Source organism: Pipistrellus hanaki, assembly GCF_964339955.1.
Source record: "Pipistrellus hanaki genome assembly, chromosome: 1".
Classification (NCBI taxonomy): Eukaryota; Metazoa; Chordata; class Mammalia; order Chiroptera; family Vespertilionidae; genus Pipistrellus; species Pipistrellus hanaki.
Genome location: NC_140503.1, coordinates 121,564,559 through 121,585,964, shown reverse-complemented (window position 1 = coordinate 121,585,964; position 21,406 = coordinate 121,564,559). Strand labels below are relative to the sequence as shown.

The 21,406-nt window shown below is 35.5% G+C and overlaps 1 protein-coding gene across 1 annotated transcript in view; it reads right to left on the bottom strand.

Moving 5' to 3' along the window:
• The window catches only part of PLXDC2 (plexin domain containing 2), a 406,586-nt gene that overhangs the window by 6,612 nt on the left and 378,568 nt on the right, over window positions 1-21,406 (bottom strand). Inside the window, exon 13 of the mRNA XM_084868544.1 lies at window positions 17,541-17,701. Within this exon, the coding sequence (XP_084724670.1) occupies window positions 17,541-17,701 (161 nt within the window). The remainder of the gene's footprint in view (window positions 1-17,540; window positions 17,702-21,406) is intronic.

The following is a 21,406-nucleotide window of genomic DNA, read 5'->3' as shown; positions in this document are numbered from 1 at the left end:
AAAGAAACATCTTTTAATCATACAGGTCAAACATTTAGTGTCCATTAGTTTCTTTCAGAGGCATTTTTTTTTCAGAGTGGTTCACGGGCCTCACTACAAATAACATCACCGTGGGAGGTTTAAAAATTAAAATAAAAGTACTTATGTTAAGGCCAATCTCAGCTGATTCAGGATCTCTGGCTGTGGGCTAGAAAAAAATTCTTCAGGTCAGTCAGATGCACTGTGAGCATTCAGAAGCACTGTCAAACCATATTTCTCCTGGTCCCATGTCCACATCCCAGAGTGTCCCACTCTGAGCATTTGCCCGTGATGTTCCCCCTCACCTGAACTGCTATTTACTTCATATGTTTGCCTACCCAAGCACTATCCATTTGACATCATTTCCAAGAAAGCTTCCCGGATCTTCACACATAGATTAGAAGTCATATTTCATTCTCTTGCATTGTCTCAGACATTTCATGGTACATTTTCCCTCTTATTCTGCACTTCACTATGCTGCCTACCCTTCATTCTTGATTCAGTCTTTTTTTTTTTGCTGACTTTCTATGATGTTATATTCTTTTGTATCTTTCCTATTTCTTTCCCCCTTTAATTTGCCTCCTTTCCTGGTTTATAAACACTAAATGTTAACATGTCCTAAGGTTTAGCTACAAACACTAATATCTCTTTGTCCTAGCATTATTTTCTCACCTTAATCCATTCCTTTTTCCTCCGTGTTTTTTTGTTTTGTTTTGTTTTGTTTTGTTTTGTTTTTTTTGAGACCCAAATGTGATTTGACCATCAGCTCAAACCAAATCTGCTTAAAAATCCACCCCACATGTTCATTCCTAAACTAAGTCTGTCATCTGACATTTCTAATTTTATTTCTGGAAACTAATTTCCCAGTTGCTCATATTTTGTGTTTTTCTTCCCTTCTTTCTTCTTCACCTCACGCATTCAATGCAAAGAATCAGGACACCCTCCCCACCTTGACCACCAATTATCTACAGAATTTTTGGAAACTGTTTAATTTCTTGGAATTTCAATTACTAATCTGTAGAATAGAGATAAAATAATGCCCACATTTACAAACCTCACTGGGAAGTAGGTGGGAATAAAAGATGATTGATTGATTGATTGTAAGCAGTTTCAGACACAAACTTTATGCAAGAGCAAATTGCTAGGTTCTATCTTCTTCATCCATGTGGCTTTTGAGTTAGCCCTGTTCTATGGATACCCTAACTCAGCTCTCAGCTATCACCTCATACATGGATTACTGATACAGCCCTCTAACTCTGCTCAAGTATTCTTTTACTCTTCTAGCTTTCTACACCCACTTTCTATTTTCAAATTTTGAAAATATACCTGTCAATAGATATTAATATATAGCTGCATAAGTTTATTCCATCTTGTCCTTTCTTGACTTAACGCTTTTCTGAAATCATGTGCCTCTCTTCCATGTAGAAGGTTATCTCCTCTTATTTGCTTAGGCAGAGTGTAACACTTTTCAAGACTGTTCAAATACTACCTCTTACATGAAATTCCCCGATTAAATCTGTCTTTCTTAAGAATTTTATGGTATTTAACTGCCTTCTTTATTCAGTTATTGATTATACTGTTGATGATTGTTTTATTATTATTGAATTCATATGTGGCTATTTGACTTTAAAGTTTACATGTTCTGTATGTCCACATATATAATAAACGGGGAAATATGATTATACACTGGGTGACCATATGCCATTGTTTTAGAGTGGGAGAACTATTGACAATCATATTAGACAGTGAATATAAACTGGGAGAGTCTAGGCCAACTGGGATTAGATTTACTCTAGTTATACCTCTGTAATATGAAACACATCTACCAAATTGCCTGCATAAATAGGAACTTTGGTTGTGATTGATTTCCCATGATACAAGCTGAGAAATTTCCAGTCTTCTTTAGTGCTAGCTTAGCTCATAATATTAGGTTGATACTGCATTTGGCAGTACCTCTTGATTTTTTTGAACCACTTTGCCACAGTGGTTGTTTTCTATTATACTAGAATAATAACTTGCTATTAAATAGGCAATTTAATCTGAGGAAAAGCAATTTGCAATGAATGTGAATACAGGCCAGTTTGTTGTTGCCCAGTGGCTTGGTTAAAAGACAAGATAATGCTGCTCTCGCCATTAATGTTCTAATAAAATTTAATGTGAGTTAGTGCGACTCGGCACAACGGCTGGCTGTGTTCCTTAAGAGGTTGTTCTCATAAAGTTACTTGTATCTGACCATCTATGTGTTTCTGGCATTGTGAGGTCAAACCAAAGCTGGCAAATTAAGCTTTATTTACCCATGACTTAACAATGATAGTCAACTGTTTTCTGTCCTAAAATGTTGTGTGCTTTAATCCATATTTAACCATATTATAACACAACCCAACAAAATGATTTACATCATCAAATTCAAGAGTGGACACTAATCATTTGAAGACTATATTATTGGACACTATATCACTTATTAACTATAAAATATTTTACCAAATTGGTTTGAATGAAAATATTGCTTAGAATACTTTTTTATTATACCTACTTTTCACTGAAAAAAATTATAGGCAATTGTTATCCTATCTGTTGAGATGAATGAATATTTATAGTAAGCTTATAAAGGCAGCAAGGCAAGGCATATTTATTTGTCTCTTTATAATTTGGAGATTAGTCAGAGATAATAATTTATTCCTTTTTAAAAATATATTTCATTGATTTTTTACAGAGAGGAAGAGAGAGAAAGAGGGACAGAGAGCTAAAAACATCAATTAGAGAGAAACATTGATCAGCTGCCTCCTGCACACCTCCTACTGGGGATGTGCCCGCAACCAATGTACATGCCCTTGACCAGAATGGAACCTGGGACCTTTCAGTCTGCAGACTGACGCTCTATCCACTGAGCCAAACTGATTTCGGCAATTTATTCCTTTAAGAGGCGATTCATAGAGGAAAGTTAACTGGTTGAATTTCTCCTCTTAGCTCCTCCTGATAAAGATTGGGGATCTACACAGTGTTCTGTCTGGAAAACAAATTGGCACCTCTTTGGAATATGACTCAACTGCATACTTTATTAGCACAAGAGAGTTTCAAATGAGAAGAAAAAAGCACTTTGTCCATCAGTAGCGATTATAATATAAAGACACTAAGGATCACAGAGTTAAAATAACATAGGAATGTGGAAAATGCCAACTTAAATTTCAGAAAATATTTTTGAATACACATTACTTAAAAAATTTCCTAAGGTTCCTTGGCAGAGTGTGAAAGAAGGAAACAGAGTAACAGAAGTGATTTTGAGTGATCAAAATAGTTTAAATCTTAGGAGAAAGAAAGAAAAAGCAGAAAGCTAGAAAGCAAAACACAGAGGACTTTATTTCTAAGGGGAAATGCCAAGTATGCTTTGCTTCTCTACCTATTTAAAGAAAGCTTATTATTTATCTGTCAGCTTCTCTTCTTAGTAAAATATAAGAAGTTCCTTTGTGGAGAGGACTGTGGAAGAAAGGAAAAAACAGCACTTGGTATCCTGGTTCTCTCTTACTTTCTTCCGTTTCATGTGTCCCGTCATCGGGGCAGGTTTGTCTAAGGCACTTTTCAATTAGTTTCTTTCCTGATAAATGCCTTTGTTATTATGGAGACTTTTTACTAAAGACAAATTGGAGTCTTGCTAGCCGTCCTGAGGCATGAACATGAAATCTAAGGCGTTAGCCAATAATATGAGTTTCCTTAAAAGTTGCCAAGTTGGTGCTCCTTCCCAATCTCAGGCTCTTGCTGCACAAATAGTTACCCTCTCTGGATAGGAGAATTACTGTCTTCCTTGCTGGGTGGGTATGCATTTACTTTTTCATTTTGTGTTACTCAAAAATGAGATGTCTTCAAAAACTACAAGCATGTACAATCATGACTTCTATTTTATTTTGTTATTTTTGTATCTTTCAACTTTGGGAGAGGGCACAAGAATATCCTACACTTACAGAATAAGCCTTAAATTCATTAATTATAGCTCAACCTGCTATATGGTATGTAAATATGCTCGTGTACTGGCCTGAGTGCCACTCTGAGTGCCTCTGATTATTAGAAAGTTTTTTATTGAGCCCATATTCATATCTTCATAACTTCTCCCCAGAGAGCCTTGTGTCAATCCCTCAGATCCATCCAGAACAAGTCAGATACTGGATCATATGACAGCCAATTAACTGGTGAGGAGCTATTTTACTCCTCCTTTTATACTTATCTGTGCTAGAAATTTCCTTTCCCTTCATCCATTTCCTGCATGGATCAGAGGTCCTTAATATTCTCAGTGTCTCTCCTCTGAACACATTTTAGGTTGGCCGTGTTCCCCTATAAGCATGGGGTGCAGCATGCATCCTACCACTTTGGTGAGAAGCCCTCCTGCCCTTCAGGAAACATGATACATTTTTAACTTGACAGTCACATAATGAATTATACATTTTGGTATTACTTTTCTCACTAAAATTCTATGTTCTTTACTTATTTTCACTCTACACCAAATTTCCTCCATATCAAATTTGTATATATTCAAGATTCAAGTAAAATTATAGGCTGTTGAATCACATATATTTCAAAGTCAATATCAAGGGAAATTAGAAAAACTAAGGAAAATATCTGTGACATAAATTGAGATGTAAAACAAAAACATATAAAATTAAGAGAGGATCACTCCTTATTAGAACCATAGAACTTTATAATGTACTAAGACTGTGAAACACAATCATAAATTTTTCTTTCTATAAAAGAAAAAGTTTTCTTTTAACAAAACAAGTATCATTTCTCCTTCAAAGTCTTTGGCAAAGACAATACTTGGCACAGAGTCAGTGTTCATAAAACGTGGTTGTTTTTTTTTTTTAATAGATGAATAGCTTTTGCATTAAAATATAAATGCTATAATTAGCTGAAAGTAGAGAGGTAGTAAAGTAACTAATAATTCTGATTAATATAAAAAGGGGTTTTAATTTTGAATCAAAATTATTTTGTTTATATTAAGAAATATTTTATAGAGTCATCACCTCAAGAAAATAGAGCAAACTAATCTTACTCCATTTGCAAATTAAAAGTACCTTTGGCTAATCTCTTCTAATAGAATTACAATAGCATGATTATTTCTGCCATTTAAAATACAATTTCTTATATTTTTATTCCCTAGATTCTGATTTTTTTAACATCCTGAACTAAAATTCAAAATTTTAATCCTCTAGCAATCACAAATCACTTTAGTATCATTTATAAAATGAAGCATGTCGTAATAATCAACTTATTTTAGTTGTTTTATATGTCTTCCAGAAAAAAATTATTGTGTGTGGAATTAGTAGGATAAATAATCTTATAACTGCATAAAGTCATTATTATTGTGAAGCAATAATTACTGCTAAAATTAGAGTTCTATTTCTGTCTCCACAAACAAGAAGACTTAAGGATTTATTTTAACAAAGAACAGTTACCAAAGTCACAAGGAAGAAGTTACTCAACAGTTGATACTGTAAGTGGAATAATCTCCTTTTAAAGAGGTAACAGAGGAAAGGATCTGAACACCTAAAACATATAACATGTACTTACAGATGTTCAAGTGAATTGTAGCTCTGCAAGTTTTTATGTATTTATTCATTTGTTTCTTTCATCTTAACTTTCCTGGCTTTATTCACCATTAAAAATGATAAGTTAGGGAATAGTAATTAAGGAGGAATCAGAGCAGAGAACTCAGCGAAGTATTAAATATTTTATTTAGTAGTTTTAATATTTATTCCCAAAGAAGGGAAGAAAACATTTCAATAAATTAAAAACAATATTTTAATTTTAGGAATATAAGTCAAAATATGTTACCTAGAAGATGATATTCATAAAATACATACATATATACATATATAATTATATATATTATATATTATATATTATATATTATATATTATATATTATATATTATATATTATATATTATATATTATATATTATATATTATATATTATATATGAATCACCATAAACTTGAACTGATGTCTTAAAAACATTCAGGAATGTACATGAATTAAATTCAACATCTTAGAATAGAAAGTGAGCAAAGAAAACCACAGAAATCCAGTATCTTAAAAAAAAAAAAGCAAACCAGTTTCCCCTATTTTCCCTTATATCTTACTATGTTTCTGGAAAAATGCCATCTCATTAAACAGCTTCTTTAAGGAGAGTGTCAAACTATTTCAGAGTAAGGTTTAGCCTAGTCTTTCCTTCCTTGTAGCAGTTCATCAAAAGTGAATGCCATCTTTTGCCTCCTTTAAAAATAAAAATATTATGTTTCAACCAATAAATTTTTCCTTCAGTTTCCTTTAAGACTGAAATAAGACTAAGGGATACCTTAAGGGAAAAACTCTTACTAAAAAACATATGACTTCAAGAAAAAATAAAGATCCATAGATCTAGGAAACGGCTTCTGTATTTACTACAGATTAGGCAACAGATCTTCTTGACTCCCAAGTGCTATTCATGTAGCAGCTGCAAAGCAAAATGCCAGACTTTCAGTAAACACTTTTCCCCTCCCATCAGCAGCCTTTCTGGTTTCTCTCCTGGAAGAACAACTGATTGCCAGGAAAAGTAGAGGCCACAGCTATTTGTCTTTCTTTAATCATATTCTCCATGGGTTCTTGTTCTCTACAAATATTTATTGGGATGGGGAATCGATTGTGTGGTGAACTGCTCAAAATACTGTTGTTATGCTATAACTATAGCAACAGAGCTTTCAGGCCCAAAATAAGCAACTCCGAGTTCAGGTCTCATCTCTGAAACTGGGTGTCCCATGACCCAAGCAGATTCTTTAGCCTTCCTGGGTTTCTAATTCTTTACTGGAATGGACTCCAACAAAGGTGTAGGAAGGACTCTTCCCACTTAGGTTTCAGGAATGGAGGGCTCTGCTGGTTTGAATTTATCTGAATTTTATAGCATCTCTATACAATGAATGGGGTGCTTGGAGTGCACTGAAGTTACAGAAAAGATAAGGATTGTCTTTGCGAATATTAACTTTGGTAGAAGACTGGGAGGGAATTTTTAAAATATCAAATAAATGTGTCTGTTTTATAGAGTAGTGCAAAATTCACACAAGTTTTTAAGATAAAATATAAAATTCCAAGGAAATGTATCTGTGGTAGACACTTGGGGAATTCATAAAATTTATTACAGAAAAGTCACAGAATCGCTAGGTTGCATGGATGCTGAGGTTTCTTTTTGTTGTAACTTCCTATGATTTTGGTGATAGAAAATACTGGGCACTTACAACAAAGGCAGATAATTGGTCCTGGCAATAACAAGAATTTTAAAGCTTAATATCAACAATGACTGGTATTTAGACACTTATGTCCAGGTTTTATTGCTAAAACCATTGTGCAATTTTTAATTCAAATCAGCACACAGAATTTAAGAAGATTAAAACTGTTTTGTCCTTCAGAAAAATTAATTGTTTTGGAGAATGGTTATTTCTATTTTATTTTACTTTTTAAAAATATATATCTTATTGATTTATTTTTACAGAGAGGAAGATAGAGGAATAGAGAGTTAGAAATATCCATGAGAGAGAAACATCGATCAGCTGCCTCTTGCAAACCCCCTTTTGGGGATATGCCTGCAACCAAGGTACATGCCCTTGTCTGGAATCAAACCTGGGACCCTACAGTCCGCAGGCTGCTGCTCTATCCACTGAGCCAAACCGGTTAGGACTATTTTACTTTTTAAATAAATATATATCCAGAATTCTATTAAAAGTCCTAAATGATAAAATGATAATAATATCAGCAATAATTATAATCTCTCTTATTACCAAATTGTAAGTTTAGGCATAAATGTCATCACAGACTCTTATATCCTTGGTTATTACTTTAAGTAATAATATTTTATCTCTCAAAAAAGATAACTGTTTTTATTCAAGCATTTTATGAAGGCTGGTTCTTTTATAAAACTAAACATTCAACTAGAAATCCATACCTAGATTAATATGATTATTATCTGTCTGCACCTACTAGAATGTGAGCTCCATGAGGCCAAGGGTTGTCTCCTTTCTATTTTTATTATAACTCTGTACATTGGGTAACTGGCTACATAATAGGAAGTCAACAAATTAGAATACATGAATGAATTGAATGAATAATTAATTGGTCAATATATCAGATAGCTTTGTCAGCTATCTCTTCCCTCAAGCTTCTAATCTCCTTTTTCCCCCATGCTGAAAATCACTTGGTTTTCCACTTTTAACTGAATTCAGCAAAGTTTAACCAAGAAGGTAAAATATCTGTACTTGGAAAACTATAGGACTTTGCAAAAGGAAATAGAGAAAAATACAAATGGAAGCATCTACCCTGTTCATTGATTGGAAGAATTAACATGATTAAAATGTCTGTAACAGATTGACATACCTTGACATGGGGTGGGGGTTTGAGGAGAGATAAACTAAAGAACTTATATATTTACTAGAGGCCCAGTGTACAAAATTCATGGACAGGTGCAATTTTTAATTCAAATCAGCACACAGGTAGTGTCCCTAGGCCTGGCTGGCAATCAGGGCCAAACTGTGGGGTGACCGGCAGGGCCCACCACTCCCACTGTCACCTCCCTCTGTGGGGTGACATAGGGCAATAAGGGGGGCCCCCACTAGCATCCGCCTTGGCTGGCCTGGGGCCTGCGGGCTAGGGGCATCTCCTACATTGATTGTCTGCCCCCTGGTGGTTAGTGTGCATCGTAGCAACCAGTTATTCCACTGGGTCATTCCACTGTTGGATCAATTTGCATATTCGACTTTTATTATATAGGACATGGATAGCCCATGGACATGAGCAATAGGATAGTGAAGACCTAGGGGGATGGGTAGGGGCTGGAAAGCGGGAGATAAAGGAGAGGGTAAATAGGAGATATCTGTAATACTATCAATAATAAAAATTTATTTTAAAAAAATATATGGAGTAAATAAGACTTTCTTTTTAATCCTCTTTACAAGGTTTCCTTTACAAACCATCATTGTCCAATAGAAATATAGTGTAAGCCACATACATAATTTTATGTGTCTAGTTGCCAGGTATAAAAGTAAGTGAAATTAATTTTAGTAATATATTTTACTTAACCTAATGTACCCAAGTTATTTTCATTTCAATATGCAATTACTATAAAAATTAGGGGGATATTACACATTCTTTCTTAGTCAAAATTTAAATTCTGGCATGTAATTTACATGGGTCTCATTCAAGACTAGCTACATTTCAAGTGCTAAATAGCTACATAGGGGTAGTGGCTACCATATTGACAGCAGAGATCTATAGTCTGTATTTTCTCCAATCCTGAGGGCAAGAATTATAATCTATGTAAAGGCAAGCTCCAGTGCCAGTGAAATCTTAGTGCCTTCCTCAGACATGAGGGGCACTGTGCCTATCATGTTTGCTTTCTTCTCTATTATCTTTAAATAAGTTCTTAGAACTGATTTCTTTCTTGCTGAGGGTGTTTTCAGTACTATTCTGCAGCAGCTGCAGCAAAATGAAAATACTTAACTTTTACTTTTATATTATTCAAAACAACAACAAAACCCTTCAATATTTTACTCATCACATCTATTTTTTTAAGGTATTGATCATCTTGTTCATTTGGGTCATAGACATAATCTTTTCTTTTATATTAATACTAGAGGCTGTTGCACAATATTCATACAAGAATAGCTCTTCCTTCCCCTGGCTTCACTCCTGGCCTACCCGGGAGGCTGCACCTCCCAGCTCCTGGCCCGCCAGGGAGCTGGCAAGTCCTCACTTCAATCCGAAGCACCATTCCTGTAGCTCCCTCTGCCACCCGCCCTTTATGTGTCCTGCCCATCCCAGCTGCTCTGCGCCTGCATATGTAAATTAACCTGACATTTTTGTTGGGTTAATTTGTATACTCACTCTGATTGGCTGTGTGTGTCACGGAGATGCAGCCAATTTACATATTTGCCTATTATTAGGTAAGATGAGAGCCTGGTGCATGAAAATCTGGTGCACAAAATTCATGTATGGGTAGGTCTGGCCTTCTATCAGGGTTGATTTAGGCCTTTCTCCCCTCAGCTGCCAGATGCTGGCCAGGGCCTTCCTTCATTCCGTGCCATTCCCTGGTGGTCAGCACACATCATAACCAGCAGTCAAACTCCTAGTTTGTCTTAACTCCCAAGGGGACAATTTGCATATTAGCCTTTTATTATATAGGATAGAATAATCAAATCTGTACATAAATATTTAAAGACCAGCTATTATTTAAAATACTAAGAAAAGTTAAGGGCAGTGTTGAAAATAAATTATTTTAATAATTTTGCTAGTCTAAATTATTTTGTTTATAGTTCACATAGAATCCTTCCATGGGATTTTTTTTTTATATGATTACCACTTCTTAATATTATTTTCTTTACCTTTATTTAGATTACATTTTATGTATATTATTTAAACATATTAGTGTTATGCAACACTAACATTTATTATAAATCATAGAATGTTCATCAAACATAATGTAGAATCTAAGGCATATTTAATTCTTCTAAAAATTAAAGACAGAGTGTCATCAAAATCTATTAAAAATTGAGGGATACATACTTATTTGAATGCTTTCTATTTTGTTTCAAGATAATAAACTTAAGATTTTAAAGCATGTTAGTTCTTACATAATATAGTGAATTTGGGTCGAAATCATATGTCTTTTTAAAAAATTACTGAGAAAAGCCAGATGGATAAACATAAAATGAAAGCCATTTAGTAAAAGGTAGAAAAAAGAAAAGAAAAGAAAAAAGATGCTCAATATGCTCAATGTAAGATCTGAAGAGGATGATGGAGGAATACAGAAGATAAGTTCATGAAATAGACTATTATGCCAGATAAAATCTGAATGTCTTAGGAAAATGGAACTCTTGTACCTTATCATGTACATGGAATATAGTGAATTCAGTTATTATTTAATTATACACTATATAGGGTAATTATTTGCTTTATTATCAAGGCTTCCTCATCCTCATCTACTTTTCTCTTGGTTTTATTTACTTCATTGCATTTAGTCATGTTTACTTAGAACTCAACATAAGAATGTATTTCTAGATTAGATTTTTAATTCTCACTTTATTCCATTGCCTTCCTACAAACAAGAAGTTTAAAAGCTAAAGGCCATGTAAACACTTCACCGGAGAAAGAGTGTTGTATCCACAGATATATATAATAATTGGTGCACATTTTCTGTAAGAACAAAACATAAATAATAGCCTCTGTCTTTAGCATCGCTATAAATAAACAATGACAACAATAGCTATGTAAGATGGTATACACATGTTGGCAACATTAATTAAGTACCTTTAAACTATTTATTTCATTTTATTCTATTTGGGGGAATCTATTTTTAGTACACAGTGTAGGCCCCTAGGTATACATCTTCCTGTATTTCTACATACAGTGAGGCAACATGGCTGAGTGGTTAAGGGTATGGTCTCCTGAAAGACTTGACTCAAATTCTGACTCCACCACTGACTAACTGCATGATGTTGAGCAAGTTACTTACACTTTGTGCCTCAGTTTCCTCATGTACAACAGGGACATAATCTTAGTGCTTCAAAGTCTTTGTGATGATTAATTGAGGTAGTAAGCATAAATCACTTCCACTAGTGAATTGAGTAAAACTACACTGTTACCATTATTATGTTCATAATGGGGCTTATGATAGCAAAAAGTGAGAAGTGCTCCACAGTACTAAATTGGTTACATGAACTCTGCTATATGCACTGGAAGACAAAGTCATTAAATTTTATCACAGTATACACAGTGTTTAGCATAAGAACTAATTCCAGCAAGAGTTCAGTACAGCTTACATTTGATTGTGAAATATACAAGATACACATTGAGTCACATTTAATATCACTGATGTTGGGGTGTCTGTTATGGTCAAAGGTGTGTCATAGCTTAATGGGTACTGTGTGATGCATATTGCATTTGATATATGTAGTCTCTGGTAGGCAAAATAATGGAATCCCAGAAATGTACATGTCATAATTGCCCAAATCTGTCGGTTCCTCATATGGCAAAAAGACTTCATAGCTGTGTTTAGATTAAGGACCTTGGGATAGGGAGATGAACCATGTGGGCCCAAGGTAATCACAGGGACTTTATTAGAAAAAGACAGGGGTTCAGAGTTAGCAATAAGAAATGAGAGGACAGAGGACAAGTTGGAATGATGCAAAGGGGCCCAGAGCCAAGAGATGCGTGCAGCTTCTAGCACAGTGGTGACCCACAGGTTGAGAACTGCTAGTAGGGTCTCCCAGGACCATGGGAAAACACATATATTTACATTACGATTCAAAACAGTAGCAAAACTACAGTTATGAAGTAGCAACGAAAATAATTTTATGGTTGGGGTTGACCACCACATGAGGAACTGTATTAAAGGGTCGTGGCATTGGAAAGGTTGAGAACCACTGCACTAGCAGCTGAAGCCTGAAGAACTGGAACACCTCTGCTTTAACTCGGTGAGACTTGTTGGAGACTCTGACTTCCAGAGCTGTAAGACAATCACTGTGTGCTGCTTTAAGCTACTAGCAGCAACAGGAAACTAATAGTCTTAAATTGGCTGCAATAAGCTTCTTTTTTTTACCTAATTGGCAATGTTAAGCCCTCAGTGCTTTCTGAATTGTCACTTAGCATAAAAGGCAATCAATGCAGAGCTACTGAACGAATGCTGAATGAAATAGTATACAGCCATTATAAAGATGTTTACAAAGAATAAAACAGGAAAATGTTATTTAAGAAAAGAATGTCAATTTGCATTTCAGTGAAATCACAGTTTTATTAAGTGGGAAAATATTAAATTATGCATATAAGAACTCCAAAAGAAAACAATTTAAAATATTAATAGTGATTGTTCTTGCATGTTGGAATTGTCAATGACTCTTTTTTTTCTTTTTACATTTCTGCAAATTTTCCATACTGAACAGGTGTTGTTTTCATAATGCAAAAAAGTATGTCAATTTTATTTAAAATTTAGATATATAATATGGGATAAAAAACAAATTTACACAATATTGGTGCATTCCATCTCTTTATGTATAAATAACTAATTTAATTGGTATTTTAGCCCAACCAGGGTGGCTCAATGGTTGAGCATTGAGTCATGAACCAGGAGGTAACGGGTTGTGGGCTCAAGTCCCAGTGTAGGACATGCAGGAGGCATCTGATCAATTATTCTCTCTCATCATTGATGTTTCTAACTCTCCCTCTCCCTCCTTCTCTGAAGTCAACAAAAATATATTAAAAATAATTGGTTATTCAAAGCCTCCAAATTCATAGGTCTGTTCTTCCACTAACTATGCAGTCATCATGAATCTGTATTTCATTTAGCAAACATGGGTCAGCTTGAATATTAGTAAAGTTATAATTATCACCTTCAAAATCATCCACTGAGCACCCACTGTGAGCTGCATGAGGACAGCAGGGGTCAGAGAGGTAATGATTTGCATAGACACTGATAGCTGACTCAGTTGGAAGGAAAAAAGGCCAAGAGAGGAAAAGCTGGGAACCTGCAGAATGACTCGGTTTCACTTGAGTGTGGAAAGAGAAGACAAGTTCTCCCCAGAGCGATGGCTCGTTGAACTTGAGAAAGTCTTCCGCCACTCAGAGCCTTAGTCTCTTCTGGGTTATGAGGGAAGAGGACCACATTATCTCTACTTGTCCTTCTAGCTCTAAGCATTCTATAAATACACGCATGTGTAAGTATTCACACCTACACATGGACATATAGGCTCTGATTATAAAACAATAAGACAGATTGAAAAAGGCAAATAAATACCAGAAAAATACTTTCACTATTCTGTGGTCTCATTTTTTATTCATACGGGGCTGCTGTGTAAAGTAGATCTTTTGCACTGTGCAATTTTCCACTCATACCATCACTATCAGATAGTTCACAATATCTTCCTTTTTACGATGTCAGAAAAATCCCCTGCACAGTGTATTAAAAGGCTTTAACATCGGAGGGGAGGCAGCAGCAGCCTGTTGTCTGGTTAGTTGCTGAAGCTTTACAGCTTGTCTCTTGTCAGCTCTCTGAGGCATGCATTCATGACCTCTGGGAAGCTTTCTACTTCCTTCTGTGAAAATCCAGGGTATTAACAACACTTAACAGCTTTCCAACTAAGTGCAGTGCCTGATAATTTCTCTGTTCTTGTGATTTTAAGTAAGATGCCATTTCTAGGATATGTCATATGTAAATTTTTAGTGGAATCTCAAAATGCTTGAGTATATTTCCCCCAGGAATATTAATGGGATACCCCTTATTTGAAAGAAACTTAAATGATTTACTCCAGATCCTACAGAACTTAGAAGTCTGTAGGGTACAATAAATCATGTGCATACTTAACTTTAATACAGAACAGAAAAAAAAATGCAAGAGAAAGATATAATCATATTACAATGGACAGAATCTCAGAGGATAAATAGATTATGCCCAGCTGTCCAGAAAGAGAAATGATCCAGGAAGCATATAGGGTGCATGGCATAGAAGGCTGTTTGAATATTAAATTCAAGAACTGAGGTGGAAGTTGGGGGCTTTCTTGATAGAGGAAATAGAATAAGCCAGGGGTCCTCAAACTTTTTAAAGTGGGGGCCAGATCACGGTCCCTCAGAGAGCTGGAGGGCTGGACTATATGAACTACTAATTCCTACTTTAACACCTTGGCTTCACTCACTGAACTACTAATTCCTACTTTAACACCTTGGCTTCACTCACTGCCCAAAAAACCTGGCAGGCCGGATCAGACTCCTCTGTGGGCTGCATGTGGCCCGCAGGCTGTAGTTTGAAGACCCCTGGTGCAATGCCTTGGGGGTGGCAAGGAAAATTTGGGGTGTGCATGGAGAAGAGCAAAGAGTGAAAGCTGATGGATCTCCCAACTTTAAATTAGGGAGCTCTGGGTTATAGACTGAAAAAATGAACAAGATCCAGCTTTCCAAGGCCTTGAATGCTGACCTAAAGAAGCTGCACTTGATTCTACAGACAGTAGAGAGCCATGTAGGGAGCAATTATGTCATTGTCTTTCACTCACCTCTCTTTTATAAAGGAGACAAAAGTAATTTCGACTTTATATTTCAAAAGGAATTGTAACTTCTTATTCAACAAGTGAACAAAAATTCTAAGCCTTTCTAATTATCAACCCATGAATTAGAAAGTATTTAAACTTTACATGTTTGAAACTCTGAAAGGAAAGGTTTCCTTTGTTGCTCTAGTCTCTCTTTGCTATTGGAAGAGCAGTGAGCTTATTAAGATGTTGGAATAAAAGCTGACATAGAGGGGGTGCAGGAAGCCCACTCATCTGAGAGATAGAAGGTAGCTGGGTCACCCATACTTTATCCCGTGGCCTCCAGGCTTCCCAGTTCAGGCCACTGGTCATCAGGGTTTGATTATACTCAGACCATATTCCTTTACCTGACTGATCCAGGGCACTGGCTCCAAATCTATATTCTATGCATAGGAACACAACACTGATTCACTATGGTGCTTTTTTGTATGTGTTTGTATGAATCTGTGTGTGTGTGTGTGTGTGTGTGTGTGTGTGCGCGCTTGCACACGCGCGTGCGTGCGAAAGAGTACATTTATATGCTATATAATAAAAGCCTAATATGCAAAGTATCCCCTTGACCAGGATTTCCACCACTCACTGTGATGTGCACTGACCACCAGGGGGTGGCACAGAACATGGTGGGCATTGTCGATGCGCTGTTATCTCTCAGCGGCTACACTAGGTTGGGGGTGATGGGATCAGAGGTGTGGTGAGAATGTGGGGAGTCTGCCAAGCTTGCTCTCACCCTGTTACCCTGCCCCAGGATGCCCAGGGTTCACACGCCAGGGAAGCTCCTGTGTTCAGGTGCCAGGCCCTACAAGGAGCCCACCCCGTACCCGCATGGCCTCTTCTGGGTAACCTAGGCTCCCCATGAGTTCATGCAGAAGCAGGTCTGCAAGGCTGGCTGGGAAAGAGCATGCTGCCCACCCGGCTTCTGTGTGGCACTGCTGGGCAGCTAAGAGGCTCATCTCCACGTGGGGACTCAGGTGCAGTGTCTCAAGATGAGGGTGTATGCAGTGACCCAGGTACTGCCCAGGACCCAGAAGTCAGCTGGGACCTGTCCTTCAAAGCCAGATGCTTGCGCTTCTATCATCAGGCCTAGGGACCTCACTCATGCATGAATTCTGTGCACCGGGCCTCTAATCTGTGTATATAAAAGGCTAATATGCTAAGTGTATGTCTGGGTAATGACATCATGTAGCAACACTCAGCTTCCTCTCCCTAGCAACTAGCCTCCTTGCAGTTTCTCCAGCCCAGGAACACAACTTGCTTTATAGCCAGGTGGAAACATTTTACACTTTAGCCAAATGTCTGTGAAGCATTTCTACATGCCTCATCTCATTTGATCCTCACAGAAGTCCTGGAGTAGGTAGATAAGAGACTTGGTGGAATCCTAGTTTCTTTTCATTAGCCAGAAAACTGAGATTGAGAAAGCTTAGAAACTTGACCCCCCTGAAAAGAAGTAAGAAATGGTGGACCTTGAAAGTGACTCAGGTTTTTTCACTGAGCAGAATATAGTCAAACACTGCTGCAGTTAAGTATTTTACTCTCTGTTCTCCCTGTGTGATCTGCAATAATAATCTGCTTCATGTTGATATTTACTGCTGTGTTGCTGACAATTACCTGAAACAGAAGTTGGGGTGCTTCACTGGGCTGGAAAAAAATGAGCTAAATCAGGTCTAATTAAGCAAGTTTATTCTGTATCTATAAAAGGCTAAGTTGACTCATGCATGTGTGATACATATAAAGTTTTCACTAGCTCCAATTGCATGCTTGTGTCATTATTGATTATGAATTTGGTTGACACTTCTATTATAGAGAAAGGACAAATAGCGATTTTAAAAATGTTTCTTCTAATTAATTTTCTTTCAATGTACACAAATTCATGCACTGGGCCACTGGTATAAATATAAAGATAAACATCATTACACAAAGTTGTGATGGCTCATACCATTATATTACTGTTTTATCTGTTATAATAGAAATCTATTATTTTTCCTGAATAGTTGGTGAGCATTTTGAGAGCAGGCCCACCATATAGTAACTTGCATGCAACCAGAACTTAATTAGCATTTACTGATTAACTGATTTTAGGAAAGCTCTTTAGCCTCCAGCTTATGCTGCATTTCATTCTAGAATCAGGAGAATAGCTGGTTAACATATTAGGTATAAAAGGACAAAAAAGTATGGTTTCCATTTTCCTTTAGATCTATGAAAAAGCAAAATGGGTTGTTTCTTTAAAAGCTCCTGAGATGAAGTAACTGAACTCATCACATGAGAGCAATCTATCAATGTGTGTGTGTGTGTGTGTGTGTGTGTGTGTGTATGTGTGTGTGAAATCAGCCAGTTTCCAACTGCAAAATGGAGAAATAATGTGCAAAATATTAAATACAGGTGATGTTAGCAAATGGAGAGAGTTTGTGAATTAGTATGGTTGTATGTGTCATACTTGCAACTTACCTCAATAAAGAAGATGCTGGCTGTTGATGTTGGGTGATGATACATGTAGACGGTCACAAGGATGGCTGCTGCTATAATGAGGACCAGGATGAGGATTCCGACAATGAGGCCAGCATGCAGGCTCCCTCCTTTCTTCTCAGCTGCACTGTCATCTGTGGAAGCTAAGAGAACAGCACAGCTGTCAGGACATCCATGTGTGCACTCTTAAGCTTGAATTTTCATTAGAAGGAATATTTATATTTTAAGTAAAGTACTGTTGGATATTTTTTTTTTTACTTCCTGTGCAACTTTTCTTTTTCATAACACCCATTTTAGAAGTAGATGCTCTTTATTTGGGCAATAAAAAATATTCATACTATTAGTGATTAAAGATATATTTATAATTACTTTATAATTTATAGTTCAATAAGCAAGATCAATAGCCTTTGTTCTAAAAGTACTGCAGAAAATCTAAAACTCTAACTATATAATAACCTTAACTTTGATTTTCCTCATTAAACCACTGGCACTTTTACCTATGGGAAAATAGATTACTTTTCAAAAGCTCCTCTCTAATTTTATTTTGGAAATTTCAAATTGAAGAGTGTTAGACGTCTTTTCTTTGTGGGCTACCAAGGCTTTTTAAGAAAGTCTGCATGAGTTCAAAGGATAATTTTCAATTTTAAATCTGTTTTAAACTGCAATGCTCTTTAAAAATATAACAGATGTGAGCTAAATGGCCCTCAAATAGTTTTACCGCTATCTAAAGGGAACACACAACATATAAAAATATCCCACTATGCCACAGATCAATACAATTTCTCTGACTTTTACTGAGATGCTTTCCACCCTACTACTCATTTTCAGAGAGGTATTTCTGAATTTCTAAAGTAATAACTTTCCAACTTAAAGTCAATCAACCAAACAAAAGTAATCTGTAAAATATTATCTTGTTCTAAAATTCTATAATCTTTGATGACTACCCAGGCATGTAGAGGAGATTTTAAATTATGTGCAGCAGGTAACTGTCTCTTAGTGCAAAATAAAATTGGTATTTTTGACTGAGAAAATTCATTAAAAGTCATAGAAGTTTTAGAACAGTGATTCCTAATAATTTCATTACCAATTTATGTCTGTTATTTTCACCATGTGCCTCTATATTTTAATGAGTTTTTGGTCTATTAAATCTCATTTAATAGGCACCAATTTATTAATTTTTTAAAAAAATTTAATACAAAAATATGATTGCCTATCAGAATGTGTGGTGAATGCTAAATAACAGAATTCTAGATAAATCAAAGAAATTTGACCTCCCAATTTTCCCACCCTCCCTTTATATTGTTATTGTTTGTTTTCTCTGCTTGAGAACCTTATTGTTGTTCAGTAATCTTTTTCCAAGTCAAATAAAGATCAAAACCTTAAAGCTTTCCCTTACCTAAAAGAAATCAATTAGTGAAAGAATGTAAAATGTAAAGAGTAGTTATATATATATATATATATATATATATATATATATATATATATATATATAAATCATTTACTGAGAGAATTCTGGGAAGATGGCAGTAAAGTATCAGGAATCTGTCTCCTCACCTAGATAACAGTTTCACTGGTAGAATCTGTCCAAGACAGTGATTGTCAAACAGTGTGCCAAGGCAGGCACTGATGTGCCACAATAATTTTTAAAACATTCAATACCTGACTATTTAGTCAGAGACAGTTGACTTCTTTTCCCTTAGATTGTTAAATTAAAAATAATGACAATAGTCAATACAACAACAGTCATCTGGTGTGAATGAATTAAAACTATATATATATTTTGCCACTCTGAAAAAGTGTATATATGTGAAAAACTATATATATATGAAAAACTATATATATATGAAAAACTATATATATGAAAAACTATATATATATGAAAAACTATATATATATGAAAAACTATATATATATGAAAAACTATATATATATGAAAAACTATATATATATGAAAAACTATATATATATGAAAAACTATATATATATGAAAAACTATATATATATGAAAAACTATATATATATGAAAAACTATATATATATATATATATATATATATATATATATATATATATACACACACACACACACACACACATACTTTTTCAGAGTGGCAAAAGATATGCTTCTTGGTGTGCTACAGAATTTTAGTAATTAGTTTATGTGTGCCATGAGATGATGAAGGTTGGAAATTACTGCTCTAAGGTTGCTATTTTGGAACTCTGGACTATATGAAAGGCTTTCAACTTTCCAGGGAAGGCCCAGACCATAAATTGTGATTAATTTTAGTCAATTTCAGCTCTTAGCACAGTGGTAGCTACCTAACCTTCACCCCTGCACCATGTGACAAGCAGCTAAGCATGTGAACTGATCACTGATTGGTGCTTCTGATCACAGAGGCACACAGAAAGACAGGCAGTCCTTGTTGCTCCTCCCCAACATGATTGCAAGCCTCTTCCCCTCTGGTTGACTGAATTCCAAGGGATTTAAAGAGCCAGTATTCTTCTGCCCTGGCAAGTGTGGCTGAGATGGCTGCATCATACTGTGCACTGAAAGGTTGCTGGTCCCATTGCAGGTCAGGTGCATCCCCAGGTTGCAGGCTTGATCTCCAGAAGGGGATATGCAGCAGGCAGCCAATTGAAGTTTCTCTCTCTATATTTTTCCTCTCTCTCTTTCTAAAGTCAATAAAAATCCATTTAAAAATATAAAAAGAGGCATCACCCTTTTTATTGCTTCTCTCTTTACTTTTCTCATTTCCCCCTTTTAGAAGCCGGATATGAACAAGTAGAACACTCACAAACAACTATGAATAAGGGAAAAACTTAAAAGTGACAGTGCACACCCAGGCTCAGAATAGACTGGAGAAGACCTTAAGTTTATTTTTCAAGCTGAACCTCAATACAGACACATCCTGGAACAATAAAAACAAACAAAGAACAAACAACAATAACCAAACCTAGCAAATCCTGTGGTAGGAAAATAATTTGATTCCCAGAGTTACCACATTATTAGGTTCAAATGTCCAGTTTTGAACAAAAATTGACAGAAAAGGTGTGGCTTATTGAAAGGGAAAGCAATCAATAGAAACTTCCCCGAAATAGAGTCTATTAGAAGCTGGAGAATATTCAGAAAGGTCAGGAGGGACCCAAACTTTTATTTCACCTTGTGGATTATCTTAATGCTCTTTCACTCATATCCAAAATCCAAACAACATCCTCACCTACACACAAGACAATTGGCCTTTTTAGTTTTATATTGTATATTCAAATACGAGGAATTAATGATAAATGACAAGACACCATAAAGTAGAGCCTAATAGCCACAAAAACAAATATATACATATATTTGAAAAATCTATCAAATTAAGACCTTCTTTGTACTACATTAAAGACATTTTAAAACATACATCATGGTCAGAAATGCAATAGTATCAAATTTAATATGCTCTCATCTGATGAGACATTCATGTTTCTAGTTTTTAGTACTTTATCAGACGCAGGTCAATATTTAGACACAAAGAAAACTGAGAATTGTCAAATGTATCAAAGCAGTTTGTGATGTGGGGTAGTTTTAGTTATGATGATAGCAAAAACAACAGTTTTAAAAGGCATTAAGCACAGAATAGATAATATTTAAGACCTTACACAAATGTCTTTAATTTGCTGCATTCCAAGAAAAGTTTATGACTTGTTGATAAGAAGAAAGATAAATAAATAAAAAGAAGAAGAAGAAAGAAGATAGGAGGAAAGAGAAGAAAGTTTGATATGTTTCTTCAAAGTGTAACATTTAATTTTAAACCTTTATGTCTTCTTGTTTTTTCTGTGACTGACATTTTTCAAGGTTTACAGCCC